Here is a 21,800-nt window from a genome sequence, read left to right on the forward strand (position 1 = left end):
TTTATGTTTATGTTATTTCTTTTATTTGTGCACTAGGACTTTTTGTATTAAATGATATAAAGTACTTTTGATAATTTTCATTTTTATGTTTAATGCAGGACATAAATTTTAACTTAATGTTTAATTGAATTACATGTGAATAAAATAAAAATAAATCTTGAAGATGAGCAATCAAACAAAACTATTAAACAATAAATAATAAAAACAGGAAACAAGAAACAGTTACCAAACACATTTTCTGTTTCTGTTTCTTTTTTTAAAGAAACAAGAAACAGAAACAGTTATCAAACATATTCCTGTTTCTTGTTCTAAAGAAAGAAGAAACAGGGAACAAGAAACAGAAAACAGGAAACAGGAAACAGGGAACAGAAATGTTACCAAACGGGCCCTTAGCAACTAGATCCTTACCCTTATGATGCAGCATACCATCACACCAGCGGAATGCCGAGGAAAACTTGCTGCTAAAATCAAATCGAGAACTCCAGATCTAAGAACATCAGATATCCTGCATATACTGAAGAAAATAATATTTGGCAGCCAAAAGACACATTTGAGTTGGTTGTACTATACATATTTCTCACATTGGAGTACAAGTTATTAAGGAAGGAACCACAAATCCCCCAAATGGTACTATTATCCAATGGTGGTTAAAAGAAAAATTGTCTATCAAAACCCTGAATCAACACATAAATACAAATAACAAAAAAGAAGCAACTAAAGTAGCTCATTGCTTAGCTAATGTACAGAGATTTTGCTTTACTGGCCACCATACTCTCTCTATTCATCTCCACTTTCAGATAATAAAATTATATATTTATATATACTACAGAGGAAAATAAATGTTAGGCAGCTTAAATTGGTAAAAACACATTTATTCACCTGTACAGGAATCTCTCTGTTCCTTATAGAGAGAAATGTAACTTGAGGAGTTGCCAGCGTTTTAAATATCAATGGTTACACAGGCCACTCTGTAAAATAACATCGCAGCTGTATGTGTTTTTCCGCCACCGCAATAGTTAGTATAGTAGGTGATGGGACAGAAGGTATTGACTGATGTAAGCTTTTTGAGTTCGGGTATTCCAACTCCAAAGCTTGCTCCCACGAAAGGTTAATAAATTATATAACTAATTGAGTGCATAGTGAATTCTTTCAAGCAGCTGCACAACCTGATTGATGGGGATAGATGCCGGCATCGACTTTGAGCTCGGTTTAACTGCACTTAGTGGGCCAACAGATGACGATAATACCAACTCTTGTTGCATGCTTGTAAGTTCCAAGAACTGAGTTAGGATATCACCATCAAGTATCTTTGGTACTCCAATCTGAAAATCAAAACAAACCAGGCATAAGTAATTTCATTAGAAGGCATAAGTAAATTTTAATCAGATTTAATAAGAGAACCATGAAATAACAGGAGTCTAAGATAACAAAAACACATAAAACTCAATGCTTGTTATATGATCTTGTGCATCAAATTTATTTCATGCTAGTTACAGAGATTAATGGCGAAAAAGCCACATGATAGGAACCAAAGGAGAACCAAGATAGATTGAGATATACGAGATAAATAACTATGAGATAAAAACCAAGTGTTTCAAAGTAATTGAACCCTTCTCTCTTGAGATCTCTCAAGAGCCCTAAATTACTCACCAAAATAATGCCCAATTTACTCATCCTAACCCTTCTATTTACAACCAAATATCTTAGAAACTTTTCTAGGTAATTACAAATATGAAAATTTCCACAAACCCACTATGAGGTTTGTAAAAATTACGCACTTGAACTTCTATTTGATCAATCACTTCCTATACTGTGTGGTTTGTTACAATTATACTACTAAACTTTTAATTCGATCAATTAGCCCACTGTAATTTGTTGTTTGTTGCAATCAACAAAATCTCTTCAAGTTTCTTTTCCCAGTTTTGTGAACTATTTGTTTTGAAAGAAACGAGAGAAGTTTTAGAATGCTTGATGGGTCATGACCAGGGGGAAGACGTGTGACCTCTTTCCAAGGTTAATGCCTCTCTCCCATCTATTTTTGAAGACTTGGTAATTATTCTACCAGCCTTTTTCATTTGGATTCAAGCTTTCTTTGCCTAATTAGGTCTATAATCATTCTTTTGGCTCCTCTAAATTTTGGTTTTTGTAAGTTCTTTTTCATCTATCATCTTTTCCAATGAAACCAAAATAAATATGCAAATGTTCTACTACCTATTAGTGGCAAACAGATAGCAAATACAAGATTCTTCAGACTGAGCAAAGAATAAAGATAACATTTCCTCCTCTTTTTACTTTTTTTCTTTGATTGTGCAACATATGATATGATCTTGAACATACATTTGATTGACACGAGACTTAACAGTCACGGACCACGGGCTCCATTGGACTATTTTCTCCCAGTCCACTGGGTTTGATGTGAAAAAACTCAAAAAGCTAAGGGGCCACAAATTTATTTTGTATCTAACAATCTGTAGCAAGACCCAACAGCCAGGCACAAAATGGCGAATAGATGCATACTACAGAGCAGAAATTCAATATTGAATCAAGGTGAATCAAACAGGAACAGAAGTTAAAAGACCCGACAGTTATCCACATTTGTTGTAATCTTAAAATATTGCTTAAAGGATGGCCACAATTCTAAATAATTAAATCAAACGATAGAAAACATTGTCGAACACCTTTTCCCCTTGAGATAAAATAAGTGAAATTAATAAAGAATTCAAATATTATTTGGTCCCAAACTAACACAGATATCATCATCATCAAGAAGAAAAGCTTTGAAAAAGTTGAGTAACGAAATTAAACACATGACCAGAGTACTAAGGCTAGGGTCTTCTACATATTCTTATTCCATTTTATCAGTTCATGATCGGTACTCTAACTTCAGAGTCTCACTACTGATAAAACCATGTCACTGAAGAAAAATTAAAATAAAATAAAACAAAACATCACTCTTACAGGATTTTCACGGCTACGATACTCATAATGATCATTCCCCAAAATTGGGGAAGTTAGTGGATGAACTGCAAGTTTAGCCTGGACAGCTTCCAAAAGTTCGTACTCATCCCTGAAAAACCAGAATGAATAGATAATCAATGAGATCGACCCAAATAATATTGTTGGAAGGTCCAAAAGCCCGATGAATTTATCCACAGGGAAATTTGAATTTGTGCCACAGGCAACTCTAAAGGTTTCCTTTGGTGATATAAATGTTATGTGGAAGCATCAAACAGATGAAAAAAGACACTCCGCAAGAACCTTGGGACTCGTATCACGAAATGAGCTTAAGCAAGAAAAAAATGGAAGAATAGAACAGATGACCACCCCCATAAATAAATTGTTAGAAGTATTGATAATGATATAATTAAATTTATTGTAACACATGAACTTATGTTTTTTGGTTGATTTGTGATTTAACATGGTATCATTCAGAGTCCATAAAACCTAAACGTGCATTTGATCCAAAAAAAGAATCCAATAAAAAAAAATGAACTCAAAGAGGCACCTTCATGAGAGAAAACGTTGAAGATCCTACATTGAAAAGATGGAGTGACCTTGGGACTCGTATCATGAAATGAGCTTAAGCAAGAAAAAAATTGAAGAATAAAACAGATGACCGCCCCCATAAATAAATTGTTAGAAGTATTGATAATGATATAATTAAATTTATTGTAATACATGAACTTATGTTTTTTGGTTGATTTGTGATTTAACATGGTATCATTCCAAGTCCATAAAACCTAAATGTGCATTTGATCCAAAAAAAGAATCCGATAAAAAAAATGATGAACTCAAAGAGGCACCTTCATGAGAGAAAATGTTGAAGATTCTACATTGAAAAGATGGGGCGACCTCACAATCTTTAGAAGATACATGGTTGCTCCTCTCATAGCCAATTGGTTTTGAGATAAGACCCCATGATATCTAATATCTATGTTATCTAATTTGCTATCATAGCCCATGAAACCTAAAAGTGTATTTGGTAAAAAAAAAAAAGATTGAAAGAAATAAGAAAAAATTTGATCCAAAAATAGTGAACCCAAAAATGTCAAAGATCCCACTTTAGAAAAAATATCGAGGCCTCATACACTGTATAAGATACATGGGTTACTCTACTCATGCCAAGGTTCTGACATGGAACCTTATGTTTTTATAAGGTGGTATTAGAGCTCACTAAGCTCAAACATATTGATTGAAAAAAAATGGGATCCAATCCAAGAATGGTGATCTAAAAAGGTAGCATCTTGAAGGAGCATGTTAGGATCCTGCATTGGCTACTCCACTCATAGCCAATTAATTCCATCGTCGTCTTAAGGTCCCAAGATGTAGTACCCTCTCCCATTATTTAAGTGATCTTACAAGAGCAAACATCTTTTGCTTGAAGGTACTCCGGCTTTTTTTCTCTAATCAATTATTTCCCAAAATATTTAAAAGGCTTACCTAATTGGCTTATCGCCGGAGTCCAATCCAATCCAGATACATTTCCCCCTAGATTATGATTTCAAGAGCTTGATAGTGCCAATATAGGTGTGTTACTAGATTTCATGCGTCAAAACTTCATTCCTATGGATCTCCCAGTTACAACTACAATTGTCCATTGGATACTGTTATGCTTGTGACATTTTTGTTTCGTTCATTTTAATGGCATTAATTTGAGGGGGGAGGGTCGATAATGGAAAGTCACCAGAAAGGAAGGGGAGGGAAATGGCAGGCATTGAGTCAAGAGAGAGGAGAGAGGAGGGGAGATATTGGATATATACATATATATCTTTTTCAAGTCATTTTTGCCCCATTAGCTATCAAGTCGTTTTTGTTTGTTTTTGGCATTCCTATTAGAAGGATCTTTAAACCTAGTTTTCAATACTCAAGGACACAAAATCTTTTTAAAAAGTCGGGGACTCAACTGACAAATTAGTAAGAACTCAGGACCAGAAAGGTAATTTCCCTTTTTTATATAATTTTTTCCAAAAAATATTCAAATTTCAACATCCACATTTTATTGATATTTCTGTAAATTGAAACCCGCATCGACTGCAATGAAAGATGGAAAACAAAAATCTCTCTTTCTTTCTTCATTTCTTTTAAGGGATTGACATTGCATAGATAAAAGTAAGGCAGCCAGGCAGGGGGAACCTACAGAAGTAAGCATTCCCATTCATGAAAGGTGAATAAACATTGAAAATGTCAATTGTATGATCAAGAGCATGTACCTCGATAAAGGAGTGAAGATTACAATGCTCCCTAATAGTGTACTGGCAATAATAGTGTTGTGTGATGAGTCAAAATCAGAGCCAGGGCCAGCACAACCTCTCAACAAATCATCAGCTGGAAGTTTGTATGAAAAAGATCCCTACATGTAGAACCCCAAAGAAAGGCAACTGCTATTAGCTTAATGACGGATATGAAGAAGGAAAAAGTCATCTTTGAGGCATATCATTAAAGCCAGTTCCTTCCACGAGAAATATGATAACCATTCAAAACTTAAAATGGTAGAATATCATCATGGCTGAAAATCAATTACTTTAGGGATCTGGGAATTTCATAGTTTTTCCTGAATTGTAAATTAAATTCAAGATAATTCTATAACAATAAAGTTTCGCTAAGATCCACCTGCTTTGACCTTAATATAAAAGTATCACACGATAACTAACTATTCTAAGAACTATTAACAAAGAATATCACTAGAACTTCCATGCCGTATGTCGCAAGGTGCAACAACTTACTTTCCTCAAGGTCATAGCAATTTCACCCATGTAATAAGCACAGTTCAGCGTTAAGTTGCATTCCGGACTTGCATTATCTGGCAATAGAGAAATAAAAAGTAAGCACCAGTTTCAATTTGGCAACAATGCAATGTAAGAAAAACCAAAACACGTGCACCATTTTCTATTTACCCCACAAGGCATAAATGCAAGTGAAGTTTCGGTACAACAGAAATTGGTAAAGAAAAATGATCATTGAACGAATGAATCAATGTGACAATATAAAGATGATGTGAAGTCTTTTGGTAGGCTTTGAGTTACCAAGGCTGTAGTACTACAATTAACTTTAAACTCCTAAAGAAGCGTTTACCCTCATCCTTTTTGACATAAAAAGTACTTCTTGTTGTTCTATTCCTTAATCCATTGGTCATCATTTTTTTTTTTTTGTAGAAATAACTTTCATTGAGGAAAAATGAACGAATAGAAGGAAATAAAAAAACTCTATGTCCACAAAAAGGAGGCCCCACAATAAGAAGGGCTTAAACAAACAAAAATGTTGTCTATGGAAAATTACAAAAGATCTTAGAAATCGAAACCCAAAAGGGAACATCAAACCTCACAAGGGACCAAACTTCGTTAATGTCCCTCACAACTTTCCTAAAAACTCCATTATTGCTTTTACCGTCAAGTACCAACCCTCGGCAGACATAAGAAACAACTTCTTCCAAAAAGAGGATGGGGGAGGAACTCCCCAATCATATCCCTAACTACTCATTTCAGTTATCGTATTTAATCTTCAACTGGAGGCTTTTGTTGCAATCAACTATTGATGTTGGAGTTTACCCTTTATTTCATTCATCAATGGAGCGTTTCTTGTTCATAAATATCCCTAATATCCCTTCATGTGTAGACAAGAAGCTAATTTTTGTTTTATAGTGTTTGAGGCTGTGGGCTGTTCTATTTGCAGACACACATCCGCGCAATGCCCATTTCATAAAATATATATAATATCATTTCAGATTTTCTTCCCCCATATTCTGCGTCAGAAAATCTGCTTTCACTACTACATCTGCTGGAATTAGTAAAATATACGTTGAATGGCTGATGGGGACTAAAAGAAGGAAGAGATCACATCAAGCTTTTCCAAACTTTCTTATCAAGGGGAAAGACTTAACTCTCCAAGATAACATTTCAATTTTCAAGTATCCATACAGTAAAAGCTATAGCCGAATTTCCAGACCTCAAGCACAATGCAGAAAGAATATGTACCTTCTAAACGATCAGAACATGATAAGATAGCAATGCTTCCCTTACGATCTGAAACAACAGCAGTGTCAACATCCAAAAGAGTACAATCAGCAACTAGCCTCTGTGAAGGATCAGAGTAAATTTGCTCCAGCTTTTTAGCATCCTACAATCCAAGAAACGATTGCAGCTCAGTGTAAGACAACATGCCATCAAACATTAAAGAAAAATTCTCAAGCTAAAAATTTAGCAACATAAAAAGCTCCACCCTTCCTACCCAATTATCTTTTGGAGATGATTGAGAAATCCGAGGTATAATTTTTTAAGTGCACATAACTAGATTTTCCAGTTTAATGATTCAGGAGGACTTGGTGGATGAGTCTACAAATTCCAGCAAAGAGAAGGACAATGGATGGAAACCAATGGGATGGGCTGTTGGGATTCTTGGTGGAATGTGTTTTAGGTGTCTGGGTTATTCTGCCTTCAATACTCACGGTGGTTGAGTAGGTTACGAGAGTTCAAAACATGAGCAGATTTAGATTTATCGTTAAAGTGAAAAAAACAGGGAAAATTGGAGAGAAGGTAAAAAAACACAACACCCTACTTTTTTTTTCCTGCATTTGATTATATTTTGATTTGGGGGAGAGCAATACTTGGGCGGTTGCACCCATCTCCATGCATTCTCTTCAATCACAAGAGAACAAAAATATTTTTTTAAAATGAAACAATTTTTTTTAAAAAAAAGTATCTTTTTTAAAAAAGAGAAGTCCATCACATGGCAACTTGTGATCACACTTGGTTGGATTGCAGAAAGATGGTGTAGTGCAAGATGTAACCAAGTATTTTTCTTTGGGGAAACCAATTGTTCAAGCGCACCTCTTCCACAAGTGTGTTTTAGAGGAACGCCATCATTATTTGGGCACTAGGGAATACATTCTTTTTAGAAGGCATACGGGTCATCAAATTGTGTTAGTGAAGTAGCTTTTTATTTTGGCTATACATAGGTACCTAAACTAGTGTTAGATATCCAAGTTCCTCAACCTGCAAAAACAAACTACGACAAAGAAAAGAACCAACAACACAGTATCTCTGGAACATTCTTATATCGTAGATCGTGAGTTCTTCAATGCACTGTGATATTATGAGTCTACAATTAAAAACTAAGAATCTTTCACAAAAAGGAACTATCGGAATATCCTTCCCCAATCTAGAGTGAAAGCTGGTTCTCTCTGCTCATAGATCTCAGACTACCCACAAAATAAGCTACCTCAAATGTCCCCCAAACACCCATACAAATACCCTCTTCTCACAACACAGGCAGCTACTCTCATAATCCCAGGCATCGCCCATTCTAACCATTTTACCTGTCACTCCCAAATTCTCCTCTCATAGACTTCATCTTAATGATAATTGGTTGAATTCTTAGAACCAACCAACCAGTGGCTTTTGTAGGCTTTTTGCGGTTCTCGTTTCATTCTAACAATCAAAGGCTTTTTCTTATTTTGAAGGAAAATAGTATGATAAAGCATAGGAAATTTTGAGAAGATAAAGCTTTGAACAATAAAAATAAAAGGCCAGAATGAAAAAGAAACTACAATTACAACTTACCTCTTGATAAGAGAAAAATAGAATACCATCACGACAATCGCCGACAGCAATTCTATTAACATGAGCCGTAAGAGATGTTATCATAAAACGTGTCCTCCCAACTGCAAACCTTTTCACTCTTTGGAAACTATCACTTGGGAAACCACATACATAAAACTGAAAATAGTAGATAAGATGAAGAATGAACAATCATGTGATGTACATAAAAGACATTTAAATCTCAAGCACGGAAAAGAAGAATCTACAACAAGCCAAAAACAGAACAGAAGGAATGAAACTTACAGCATTACCAGCAGATGCCAAGAAATATCGATCAAGATAAGGGCAGATAGCAAGAACCATTCCTGGCAATGAAGTTGAATAAACCACCCGTAAGTGCCATGCTTCTGTTTCCTCAAGTTTTATACCATCAGAGCTTGCATCATCTGGACTGCTACAAAGACTACTGCTTGATAACTGTTCTGTAGCATATCCAACAATTTCACGAAATGGTGAGGCTTGTAGAGATGACAATCCTGCCTTTGAACAAAAAGTCATTGAGCCAGTATCTGAGTTTTGAACGTGTTCAAGGCAGAAGACAATCATCCGACCCTTGGTACTGTTAAAGGATATAGTCAGTTAAACTAATGAAAATAGAGACTTGAAGAAATCTTCAATGTAAGAGGAAGATAATGCAGAAATTTACAAGTTCAACCAGCACAGTAGAGAATGTTGCATTATAGCGCTAGAAGGTAATGAAAAAGATGGATAAATAAACTTTCTTAAGCTTATCTCCAACAACCAAGAGAAGGGGGAGAGAAGAATTTAGCCTAGATTCTCATTCTTTGCATATGTGCATTGTGCATGAGCAATTGCTAATAATTTTTAAAAGTATTTTTACAAACACATTGCAATTTGATATTAATTTTAAAAACTTAATTTGCAAGAAACTTCATCCACTGGGATTAAAAATTATAATTACAAACGCTTCATTTTAAGACATACAATGAACAAAAAGTGTGAGAAGCACAAAACCTTTCAGCTTCACCACTGGGCATTATGGCAGGACCAGAAGACAAGCTTGTTCCAACCACGAGAACTTGTTCGTTTCCATTCCTCACCAACTCCATGGATTTTCCTGTCTCTCCAATTTCAAGCTTGTAAGATGATAAAATTGACCCACTAAGAGGGTCTACACAGCATATGTCAGATGACGATGTATCATTAATCAATTGAGTCCTCATCACAAGCAGTAATTTGCTCTCACTGTGATATAGGACCTTCCTTGGGGTGCCCCCAAGGTGAAATTTCTGCACATTCAGTCTCTTGGTATGCACCATCTCTACCTAGAATATTGAAGGCACTAATTAGATGAGAAATAATGGTCCACTATCATCAATATACACAACTCATACCCCAAAAATACCAGGAAGAAACATAACCCAATTCATCACCTGAGGCAAATACATGCCATCATATGTTTACAGACTTGCAATTAATCAAAAGATAAATCATGTCCATGTAAAAGATATGTGTTTATGCAAAATATTTATAAGGCTCCTCACCAAATGTAGACTGCTTTCCGCAACAAATAGTAGTCCACTAGGGCAGTCAGCAGAACACACAGGAGTTACATGTGTTGACGGTTGAAATGATATGGAAGTATATGAAAGACTGTGTCTAGCACTATGTAATAACCATGGCCTATCACTTAGAGCAATTATATCCGAATCCAGCCTATCCGTCAAAGGAACCAGAAAAACAGGAGTGATCCCTATACGACGAATAGCAATCAATTGAAGACTAGAAGGAATTTCATCCTCGTGCTTCTCCAATATATCAGCATTATGAAATTCCTTGCTGAAAGAATCGGAACAAGACAATAAAAAGGGAACAGCAGTGTGAGGTATATCAGATGAGTTCATCATAGTAGTATGAGGCCACTCAAAACGAAGCAACATTCCATTCCTGAGCCCCGTAAGAATATAAAACCTGTCAACTAAAACAAGTCTTACATCTTGGGGAATGCATCCACTAACAGCATTCCCTAATATATTCATCAATGAAATAGTTCCTGAAGCAAGGACTGTAAGACCTATAGAGGGAACAAAAGATAAAATCTCCACGGAAGGCCTATGGGTGCCTATAACAATAATAGTATCACAACTCACCTCATTCAGAAGGGCAGACATAATGCTATTTTCAACTGAGTTCATAGGAAAATTTGATTCTCTTTTAGCAAAATGTTTTTCCGGAATTGAAATGCATGACAATTCATTCTGCAATCTCAAGTATTGCTTTTCATATATTTGATAGTCATATCCAGAAACCTTTCGAACTCCAAGGATAAATAAGAAGCAAGGGTTAGAAGTGGAAACAACAATCACATTATGTCCAACTGCTCCCAAGCTTATACCAATATTATCTGGAAACCAAGATGTGCATGCTGGAGAAGATAATTCAATGCCTTCAGAATGGGCGATCTTGGTGGGTAAACATACCCTTACTGCATTTTGATATATTTGAACCAATAAACCATCATCTAAAAGACCACATGCCAAAGTACAGGTGTCAGACTGGAAACCAACTGAATCAGTGACATCAATAAAACTCAAGCCAACTGATAGAACTCGGGTCTCTTCAACAAATGACAGTACCAAATATGAATGATAAGCATCGCTTAGTTTCATTTTAATGGTCCATATACTCGTTATACCTTGGTAAATTGGAGACGTCCTCAACAAATTTTCTACACTGATACCATTTCGAATAATCCTTAAAGACCCTTCAGGTGCCATTCCACAGCATGCAAACATTTGGTCTTGTTTCTCATCATGCTTGTCAACAACTGACATATCCAAAATTGGGGCAATGTTCTGGATGGGATTTGCATATGTCAGTCTTCCATTTTCTAATTTCAGGACCATTCCATCTCCCATTTCCACTAATGCAGCCAAATATCCACCTTCAACCCACAGAAGAGCCTTGTATGGTTGACCTTTGTAAAGACAAGCAGACTGATTCACTTTCAGGCCATCAGAGTCAAAATTCATTTCTATCATGAAGAGATCTCCTGTATCCATACAGAAAATCATCCTACGGTTTCTATTATTGCCCGGTTCCCAACTCCAAGAGCACACATGATTCTGGTTTGTATTCAAACTGCCATCATCGCTGTCAATGCACATGGGATCATAATCCCTTAGTTCCAGCAGCGCACATGCAGCTACATTAAATAGTCCTTCGTCATCTGCATCTTGTACTCTATATGACTCTTCAATAAAGTTTTGTTCCACGTTGGGAGGGAAATGTAAGCCAATTCTATAAACACAACAGGGACTGTGAGCGTCTCTAAGATCCATCAAGAGAGCATCACCAACCCTAAATAGAAGTGCAAATCCATAAGATTGAGGAACTTCAACAACCTCATACGCCAGGGGTCCATCTTCCAAAAATTGACAGACAACATGGATAGTCTGTTCCCTAACATTCCATCCCAATAATAGCAGTTCATTCAAAATCGCTCCTCTCCTGCAGTATGAAGTCTTCAGCACATAACAAAACTACTTCCAACTATAATCAAACACCAAACATATAATAATTCACAATCAAACGCTATCTACTCAACAGAAATTTTAACATTCCCTCTTCTAAAGCATAGGATCTGCACCATACCTATTAAGAAGAACAGCTAGTATAGGATTGTTGTCCTGTGTAAGGTGCCCACGATCTTTTGAAATAAAGCACATACTCCATATGGTACCACATATACTGGCTTTCTGCATGCTTCGAGGAGCAACTGAATCTCCTTCACTATCAGGAGGATAAGTTATTCTCTGAAACCAGGTTACTAAAACTTCTCAACAGAACATTCTTCATGAAATAACAATTTGTAAAATGTTAATATCAATATGCATGAAAGTTAGAGTTATCTATGAGTAAGAAAGCGTTCCAACCTTATCAACGATGTCACTACCAGCAGATATTGAAGTGGAGAATAAAGCCAAACAATTTTCATATGCACTAGCAGCAATAAAGCATCCACTGGAAAAAAGAAGATCATGGTGTAAGGAGAAAGAATGAACGAGTATGTACAAATATATTTATGTTCCCCTTTACTTTTTATTTTAATTTTATTAAAAAAGAGAAAGGTACATCTACATTTCCAAAGCTGTCACAATCGGGAAGGAGAGATACTAATAGAACATATGTCGCTCAGAAGCTTGGTATAAAAACGATGCAATGGTAAACATTATAACGCATGATGCATCACAGAAATGATGTCTTGCTACTTACTCTATCATAAAGCAACAAATTAGAACCCAATATGGCTCTCATTCTAGGTGCCTATAAAGCTATGGCTTCCCCTTATACGAGGTTCAAGATGAAAAATAAGAAATACCATCACTAAATAGCAATTAGCAATCTACAATGATGTGAACCCGACCATTAATCCATTGCATTTATCCAAAGGAGCTATACCAAAAAGCAAGGTAAAGAAGATTCAAGAGGCTTTCACATTGCATAGACAAATATTCTCGAGCTCAAATTTATATATGAAGTTAGTTCAATGGGTCTAGGAGAGAATAGAGTGAAGATGGCATGGAAAAAGTCACGGTTTGGAAGATGGCACAGAGGACAGAAAGATGTCGAGTGTGCACTGCATTAGAATTTATAATGCTAAACCTGGTCAAACGTGCACATCAATTTGGCCTTTAAAATGGCTTGATAGACAAATTGGAGCATTTCTACACTTTTTTTGTTTTGCATTCTGACTTCTCAATTAGTATTCAAAAAATTTATATGTTCCTTGGTCTTATTTTCTACAATTTTCATTTTTTAGCTTTTGAATGACTTCTGAGTTTTTGGACCTTTGAACATCTATTTGGCCTTTAAAAAGGCTTGATATACTTTTCAAAATTCAGATTAATGATATTAAAAATCTTGTGTTTATTCAATCCCTTTTGTGAGCTTTTTTTTCCAAATTTTCCTTTAGATTTTTTGTTTAAACCGATTCATTGAACTAGTTTTGATCAAGCTGATTCTTTAGTAAAATTGTCTTAGGATCTATAAGTGGCCATCATAGATTTTAAATTCGATCAGAGTTATTCAACCTTCTAACTAAGCTCTTGGTTGGAATCATTCGTTAAGTTAGCCTTATTTGTGAGTGTTTGCAAGGATCCGAGAAGAACCTCTAGCTTGTCATAAAAAAACTTGCAAGCATCGCATTATAACTTTTTAGTTGTTTATTACGAGCCTGAAAAATTGGTAGAAGGCCCAAAAAGTGAAGATCAACACTAATGGTAAAGGAAATGACAATGCAAGAGTTTAATCAAAAGGCCTCTTGCACTAATACCATATTAATTTCAATGGAATAGAATATTTGTATTGCAATGATTAAAAGGCAAGATACATAGCTCTCCTATAGGATATATAGTAAGAAGGCCCAAAGGAAAGAAAATAAGAATAAAACAATTTACGGTCACACCTACCTAAAATGTTCACAGCTCTATAAACCAAAAAAAACTTCCCAATAAAGAAATAGTATTTATAAGAAATTGCTACCAAGAAACAGCCACGCTCACTATGTTACCATACCAAGCAACTGCAGCAAAAGTTACACAGAAGCCATGTGCGTAAAGATTAAGATAGAATATCCGTCAAATATAGTGATCAAATCCAAGCAACAGCATAAGAATAAGAAGACAGTCAAAGTTGAGGCAAAACTTTAACCAAAATCAATGAAAGAACGAATGTAAGAATGTGAAATCAGATGCAGAAAACAGATAACCTAACAACTTCAACTTGAATAAATGGAGTATGAGGAAAAGAACAATAAATTTTCCATTCGCAAAAGCTACAAACCTCGAATCTGAGGCCAGCATTCTCCCTATCTGATTCCTTGAATTTCCAGGATTGGAAAGTTGAATATGTGTCATAGGAAGAAACCTATGCCAACAGTAAGGGAATTAAGATTGAACCTGGTTTTCTGGAAATAAACTCACTGAAACTGCAGTAAATCCAAGAGCATACTTTTATAACAGAGTCAAAAAGTATGCATAAAAATAATAGTAGCAATAAATCATAGATAACCTGTGCATTTTATTGCAAAATGAGAGAAATGAAAGCTTTCCAGAATCGGAAATTACAATGAGAAGATCCTTGCCCAGCGTCTGAAAGAAATGGCACATGTTATTGGAATTGTCAAGAATAGAAGTAGAATATCTCCAATAGGGCCATGCCATGAATAAGTATATTATTCCTGATGAGAAGGTTTCAACTCCATAAATCTTTTACATTGAATATGTAGCAACAATACACTCCAAGGTACTCATTGTATGTGAGTTCTTATCTTATCAGCTAAATATTGGAGTGAACTACCAGTCACTGATCTTTGTAAATCTCTCAATTCATACATTAAATCAATAAAACCTAACCTGTGTATATGACGGTCGAAACCTCTCATTCCATGGTAGGATGGCCATATCTTTAATAGTGCCAAACACGGCCTGCTCACATACAGATTGTACAACGCCATCTTCGCCTATAACCACCAACTCTATGGATGTCTCCTGAATAAAGTTTCACCAGTTTATTGTAGTTAGATCTATCCAAGGCTAAAGATATGTTTAGTAATCTCAATATTGACAATTAAATTGCCGTCAGAATTTAGAAATTCGGGAGTCCTATGTTGCATCAAATTGACAAAGTAGTTTCAACCACAACAAGTACGGTACAATACGTTGATCAAGCTACTTGTTAAATATGGCATCATACTGGATGCACAATAGGAAAGGTTTTAACAAACAATGAGGAGCTTTCATAAACAAGATGAAGATAAAAAAAAAAAATATCCTTTACAAAACATCAGGTTATGGATGCACCCATGATATACCCCAACGTCACAGTTCTTTCCATTTCAAAACACAAATTCTAGTAATAATACTCTGATGCAAATCATCTTCATGCATATCGACCTCTTAACATACCAATGATTATAATAAGAAGCGTTACTATACAGATTCAGAATGAAATGAAATCCCTCCATTGCAGACAGAAATTGGCAGGATGCATGAGATCCACATTTTTACACCATTAGAAAAATTAAAGTCCTGTAAACGATGAACCTACATCCTAACATTAAAATACCCACGCCAACAAACCAAGCATCGAAATGCCTCTGGTTTCTGAAGCAACGAACAACAGTCGTCATTTACTACTTGAATAAGAGGAAAAAACACGATGCAGACCTATTCCAGAAGTTAAATAATTACGAGAGGAAACAAGCTTCAATCCAATTGAAGTACAGAACAGCTGATTGCTCTATCTAACCAATTGGTTCTGTAAGTCCAAACAACTATACCAATGCCAACCAATCAAGAATGAAGAAACACTTCAAAGATGAAGAAGAGTTCATTAACAACAAAAAAACAGAACAAACCTTGCCAAAGACGACATCGAGAGAGCTCGGAGAGCGTATATGACCGTAAAGAACCTGGAGAACGACACTGCCTCTGAGGACGCACTTAGCCAAGTAATACGTGGAACTAGAAGTGGAAGATGAAGATCGCGATTTCGCAGATGAACATTCCTCCTCAGAAACCGCCATCAGCTAACGCATTGAAACTCAAACAATAGGATGGATTATTGTCAATTCACAAAGAAAGAGAAGAAATACATGAAGAACAAGATGAAGATGAGATATCGCAAACAGAAGAGTGTTCTTGAGAGAGAGAGAGAGAGAGAGAGAGAGAGAGAGAGAGAAGCTTTGGGGAAGAAGAAGAGAAGAAAAGCGTATGATTATTCCATCGGGGAAGAAATTATGGTGTGAGAGAGGCAAGTGTCCACGGGGTCCGCATCATTACACCTCTGCCTCAATCTATTGTTTTTAATATGCAATTTTATTTAATTGTTAATTGAAACCAATATGAGATTACATTAAATTATATTTAATTTAAATGACCATATGACGAAATTATCAAATTATATTCATACTTATTGGCTTAAGATATTATTTTCAATTTATTCCCTTTTAATTTCTATATTTCGAATGTTTCTAAATAAATTTTAAATCTAGTCCCCATTTCTAGTTTATAGTTGAGTTTTTCTATATATATTAAAATTTTCACTATAAAAATATATATGTATACTATATTTGCAAAAAGAAATTTGTTGTTATTATTTATTGAATTTAAGATTTGAAAGTAGATTGGCTAGTTTTTAAGTAAAGACTGTAAAAATGTATCTTTTTATTTAGCAATTGAATAGATAGAAGTTAAGACCTTCGAATAGTGTAATATCGTTTGATATTTATACCATAATAGTTATGTTATAGTTGGTTGGAAGCTCCATAAACAAATCTTTAAGAGGATCATTTTTTTGTTTTTCTAAATAATAATAATTTTTTTAACTTGTCGAATACTTATAAGTACTTATTCAGGATTTCATTTTTTAAATCAAATCATTCGTAAAGATTATGATGAACCAATGTAATGTAATGATTATAGTCAGTAAATTAAAAGTTGAATATGTCATTTCTACTTTTACCTTTTGAAAATAAAATTTAAGAAAAGTTGGGCTTTGTCTCGATTGCATGAGCCATATAGTTGTTCAAGAAAATTTGAATTGGCCCAACTTTGTTCTACTATGTGAAACAGCCTTTATTTTATTTTATTTTGTTGGGAATTGCAAAAATCATATAAAATAACGATGGTTACAATTATATCCATCAAACTTTCATCTCGTCAATTCCGCACCTATCTATCTGGTATCTACCTAGATTAATACGAATTTTTTCATAACCTTTCTTGCTAGAACAATTATGAAAATAGTTATAAATTACTGGCAAATTAAACTGTAAAATTTTAAATTTTCTAAATCATACAAATTAATTTAGAATTTTAGTGCATAGTATAGTAGTTTAGGAGTACCAATTGTCTTCTTCCTCAAAAAATTCGTTTCTCTCATGTTAAATACGTGGCAGACCAAAACCCATTACACCTCAATCTCCATCTCCAAAATGACAAGCCAATAACGGGCCAACAATGAGCAAAGCTTGAAAGTAATGGACATACTAAAGAAATATTATATATACATATACACAAATATATGAAAAAGCATCAATAATTGACCAAACAAATTATTCATTGATAAGTTACCATTGTCTCCATCGTTATTGCTGCATCCCACAGCCTGGCGGAACGTTGTATTTCAAACAATAATGCATAGTGAGAGAAACATTACCGAAGCCAAGGACGCAATAGCATTAATTTCTTCCAATCTCAAGGTTATAGGCTGTCACTCCGTACAATATATAGAACAGATCTTTTCAACGGCGTTTCGTAGTCCCTATGCCGAACCGGTGAACTATAGCTTACAAAGTAGTTCAAACAATTAATTACAATCTGCACATTAACAATATGTTCAAGTAATCACAATGGGGGAGTGGTCGCTTCTGGATCTTGCACAGATTGACAAAGATGTTATACCTAAGAATTACCTAGACATGTCATTGATGCGCCAGTGTATGCATTAGAACTGACTGAACCGAACCGATGAAATCAGTAGATGCAGTAGAATACGAGGATTTCGAGTTTGAGACATTCAGCATAGACAAGAACTGTACTTCCTGAATTCAACACTGATGAAAGAGGTAGTACTAGTGTCCATCCAAAGTTTCAAGTGACTCCATGAGCAGTCTTTGTGCTTCTTCTCTCCTCCTAGGCAAAGTACATCATTGAAGAAGCCAAACCGTGTTTCAAAAAGTAGCAAAATAATCAATGAAGAGGTGCCTCAAAATGGAAATCGAGACTTCGAAATTAGAACATTGAATCATGATCTGAAAACTTTACAATACTACATATCTCCACCAACTAGACTCATACCACCAAGAATATGAAAAGAAACAATGATCATTGATAAAGGAACCAAAAATCCCAACTTGTATATGCAATTAAGTTTTCCCGGGATATTTCATAATGTATCAAAAGAGGTGTGGTGAAAGGGTTAGTCATTCTATCAATTCTTCCACATTCGTATTTCTGATATATTAGCATACCTCTTTATATCCTCGACAGCTTGTCTACGACGCTCTATCTGAAGTTCTAGTATATGAATCAATGTTGCTCTAGCCTACAAGAAAAAATAAACAATAAACATGAAATGACTTCACCGATATGGATACACTAATTTTAAATTTCTAAAAGTATCCACCTGATGCGGTCGCAAAGAATTAAGCAGATGGTGTAAGTTTTTGAATATTAGGGATATTTCTTCCACCCTCCTTGCATATTGGGACGGCCTCTCAACAAGAATATCGGCAAGCTCCAGAATGTGAAGCTGCAGTTCTCTATTCAGAGATCTCAATTCCTTCTTATAATCTGAGAAAGTACCACAGTAATACTGTTAGCTAAGTGAGTTAGTTTAAGGAGCAGGCCCGTAGAGGAGAGAGTTACTCCAAGCAGTCCATTCAAGTTCAGTGAGCAAGTGTTGTAGGTAAAGAGAGCCTTTAATTTAGATCTATAAAGAACATTACAACCATTACCACTAACACATTTCATGTCCATAAATACAGTACCACATGTCTTCACAATCACAAATAGAACAACTCAAATACTCACAGAAATAGAAATCTGAAAATCCCAACCCGATTGTCAAGGCCTTAAAACCATCACACTGGTGCTAAGAGACTGGAAAATTATCGAACCATTTTTTATTCAAAAATAAAAAAACCCAACTGACCGACTGACTAACTATAGGCTGCCTGCAGTCCTAGGTTCAATTGTAAAGCTGATTAAAAATGTAGATAAAAGGGTGTGTATGAGCAGGTGTAAGCGTGCACATGTAGGCGTCTTCGGACTTGTGTGTGTCTCTGTAATTTACTTTAGATACGGCTAAGTCCACAACTCTAGCTGGTAATCTTCATCAAAACTTTCTTTTAACTGTAATTTGATTTCAGCATGTGCTAATTGTACATTTTCTCTACAATTTGCCTCAACCTTTAAATCTTGGCATGGGGATGGATTGCAAATTGTTCCTTCACTTCAGCATCCCTCCTCCTCCAATACAAGTATTCTATTCTTTTGAAAACCCATGGCTGCCAGCTTCAAAGACCAAACCTCTGAGTAAGTTTTTCTCAAAGACAACAGGCCTTATTAAACAATGCGAACATCCCTTGGGGACTATGAGTCCATCCATTTTTCTTATCAACGAACAAAAACAGAGACCACAGACCTTAAAATCAGAAGATAAATGCTAGAGCATAACACTAACTTAATTGAGAGACAAATAACAATTCTTATTGAATAGAAAACCACTGATTGAGAACAATTTGGAAGACTGATAACTAAACATACTTACCAACATTTGGCCCTCTAGGGTAAAGTTGGCGCACTCCTTGCTCTTCCAAACTTGGAAGCACGTCATCTGTCTAAAATCACAACAGAACAATCAAGATAAAGAAGAAAAAACCAGAGCAATTATCATGACGCTGTTTGAATAATCAATCCAATCAAAAATATACAAGGAATCCGCAGTAAAATGATAATAATATGAAGGATTTCGGAAGCGTAATCCAACAACTTCAGAACTGAAAAACCCTAAATACATTCTGCACAAACATGCGTCCCCTCCAACTCTATGGAATTAAAGATGAAAAGGACAATTAAACTCAAACTGCTAAAAGTACTCAACTAATGTGTGAAATCAAAACCGAATCTCGAGATTGAAATTATCGTGACGATGTTTAAATTATCGATTCAATCAAAACATGCAAGAAATCCGCATTAAAATGAGAATAATATGAAGGATTTTAGAAAGCAGAATTCGACAACTTCAGAACTGAAAAACCCTAAGTACATTCTGAACATACATACGCCCCCTTCAACTGTATGAAATTAAAGATGAAAAGTACAATTAAACTCAAACTGCTAAAAGAATTCGACTAGTGTGTGAAATCAAAACTGACTCTCGAGATTCAAATTATCATGACAATGTTCAAATTATCAATTCGATAAAAAAAATAAAATAAAATAAAACAAGGAAACCGCATTAAAATGAGAATAATATGAAGGATTTTGGAAGCGGAATCCAACAACTTCAGAGCTGAAAACCCTAAATACATTCTGAACATACATACGTCCCGTCAACTCTATGGAATTAAAGATGAAACGTGCAACTACAACGCAAACAGCTAAAAGAACTCAACTGGTGTGTGAAATGAAAACAGAATCACGATATTCAAAAGGAATGGAGAGAAAATCTCACTGTGTAATTGCTACCGAAGCACATATAGGTGCCTTCGATGGGGGGAGGAGGCTCCGGGGCTGATTTCGGATCCTGCAAGTAATCTTTGTAGAGCTTGTAAAATGGAGGTGGCGGTGGATAGGTAGCCGTCGCCATGGTTTAGTCTTGATCGGAAAAAAGTCTAACAAGGACGGATGAGTTCGCGGCTGTTTAATTGTATGATGGTTCGAGGGAAAATTATAAAAGATGTAAACTATGTAGATTATGTAAAATTTAGTCTATCTTCCAAAATTACGTAATAATTCAAAAATATCATTAACTTCTGTTTTAGCCAATCTTTGAAGTTTTGTTTTAAAAAAAAAAACTCTCATTAATAGAGATTTTGTATTTGTTTCCATCAAAATAAAAATAAAAATAAAAATAATTTAGAACATAAATCCCAAAAATTTCAAAATAAATTTATCTACTCGCTTAAGACATACTAAAACAACAATTAAAATAAAGAAGCAAAACGGTATTGACTGTACTAAATAACAAAATTAACTTTTTTTAGGTTTTAGAGTATTTTTTTAAATTTCGAAAGTTTAAAAATATTTTCGATATGCATCAATGGTCAAATACTTTTTTTATTTGACTAGTTAATGTTTTAAAGAAAATGGTCAAAAATGGTAAAATAGAAAAATTTATACTTTATGAAAAAATGAAGTTTAATGAGTTTGTGGGTGGTTTTTTGCAATAGCTTGTATTTTTTATTATTTATTGGAAAAGAAAACCCTTGTTTTAATTTCTTTTTAAGAATAAATTTTTATTCCAAAAATTTGTGAGTTTTTGTGAAATTTTATGTTTTAATTTAAAATTTTGGTTTTTATATTATTTGGTGAGAAAATTGATATAAAATTTAGATCGAGGAGAGTAGATTTTAATTTCTTTTAACTTCTATGGTATTTCTAAAGTTTTTTAATAGTATTTGAGTATAATAATTTCTATCCAAAATTAAGGTTAGAGAGTGTCTTTTTTTTACTT

General features: G+C 34.8%; 2 protein-coding genes across 4 annotated transcripts; both read right to left on the minus strand.

The window, feature by feature from the left end:
- Window positions 1–514: 514 nt before the first annotated feature.
- On the minus strand, window positions 515–16,392 carry LOC103486735 (pre-mRNA-splicing factor RSE1). Of its 3 annotated transcripts, XM_008444783.3 has the most exons (15): window positions 15,976–16,392; window positions 14,972–15,106; window positions 14,628–14,707; window positions 14,400–14,483; window positions 12,491–12,578; window positions 12,210–12,370; window positions 10,100–12,065; window positions 9,570–9,880; window positions 8,838–9,153; window positions 8,556–8,711; window positions 6,972–7,113; window positions 5,724–5,800; window positions 5,211–5,350; window positions 2,959–3,067; window positions 515–1,322 (listed from the first exon to the last, which is right to left on the minus strand). In XM_008444783.3, exons 1-15 carry the CDS (start codon window positions 16,141–16,143, stop codon window positions 1,125–1,127), a joined length of 4,131 nt encoding a protein of 1,376 aa, XP_008443005.2. In that variant the 5' UTR covers window positions 16,144–16,392; the 3' UTR covers window positions 515–1,124. The 3 variants fall into 3 exon arrangements, with proteins under 3 accessions (XP_008443005.2, XP_050940028.1, XP_050940029.1); XM_051084071.1 differs by lacking the exons at window positions 14,972–15,106; window positions 15,976–16,392 and having other exon boundaries at window positions 14,400–14,544; window positions 14,628–14,681; XM_051084072.1 differs by lacking the exons at window positions 14,400–14,483; window positions 14,628–14,707; window positions 14,972–15,106; window positions 15,976–16,392 and adding an exon at window positions 13,649–13,750.
- A 1,268-nt stretch (window positions 16,393–17,660) lies between these two features.
- LOC103486732 (mediator of RNA polymerase II transcription subunit 7a-like) lies at window positions 17,661–21,025 on the minus strand. Its single transcript, XM_008444779.3, has 5 exons — window positions 20,799–21,025; window positions 19,893–19,962; window positions 18,747–18,913; window positions 18,592–18,665; window positions 17,661–18,253 (listed from the first exon to the last, which is right to left on the minus strand). The coding sequence occupies exons 1-5, from the start codon at window positions 20,931–20,933 to the stop codon at window positions 18,193–18,195; spliced, it is 507 nt and encodes a 168-aa protein (XP_008443001.1). The 5' UTR covers window positions 20,934–21,025; the 3' UTR covers window positions 17,661–18,192.
- Window positions 21,026–21,800: the final 775 nt, after the last annotated feature.

The sequence above is a fragment of the Cucumis melo genome, chromosome 4, assembly GCF_025177605.1.
Source record: "Cucumis melo cultivar AY chromosome 4, USDA_Cmelo_AY_1.0, whole genome shotgun sequence".
NCBI lineage: Eukaryota > Viridiplantae > Streptophyta > Magnoliopsida > Cucurbitales > Cucurbitaceae > Cucumis > Cucumis melo.

Excerpts from the sequence above, each read along its gene's own strand:
- LOC103486735 (XM_008444783.3), bottom strand. The coding sequence starts at position 16,143 with ATGGCGGTTTCTGAGGAGGAATGTTCATCTGCGAAATCGCGATCTTCA. Across the intron at positions 9,881-10,099 it reads CGGAAAGCAGTCTACATTTG|GTAGAGATGGTGCATACCAA; the intron begins GTGAGGAGCCTT and ends TCAATATTCTAG. Across the intron at positions 5,801-6,971 it reads ATGTTCTGATCGTTTAGAAG|ATAATGCAAGTCCGGAATGC; the intron begins GTACATATTCTT and ends CTCTATTGCCAG.
- LOC103486732 (XM_008444779.3), bottom strand. The coding sequence starts at position 20,933 with ATGGCGACGGCTACCTATCCACCGCCACCTCCATTTTACAAGCTCTAC. Across the intron at positions 19,963-20,798 it reads GCTTCGGTAGCAATTACACA|ACAGATGACGTGCTTCCAAG; the intron begins GTGAGATTTTCT and ends TTGTGATTTTAG. Across the intron at positions 18,254-18,591 it reads GCTGTCGAGGATATAAAGAG|GAGGAGAGAAGAAGCACAAA; the intron begins GTATGCTAATAT and ends TACTTTGCCTAG.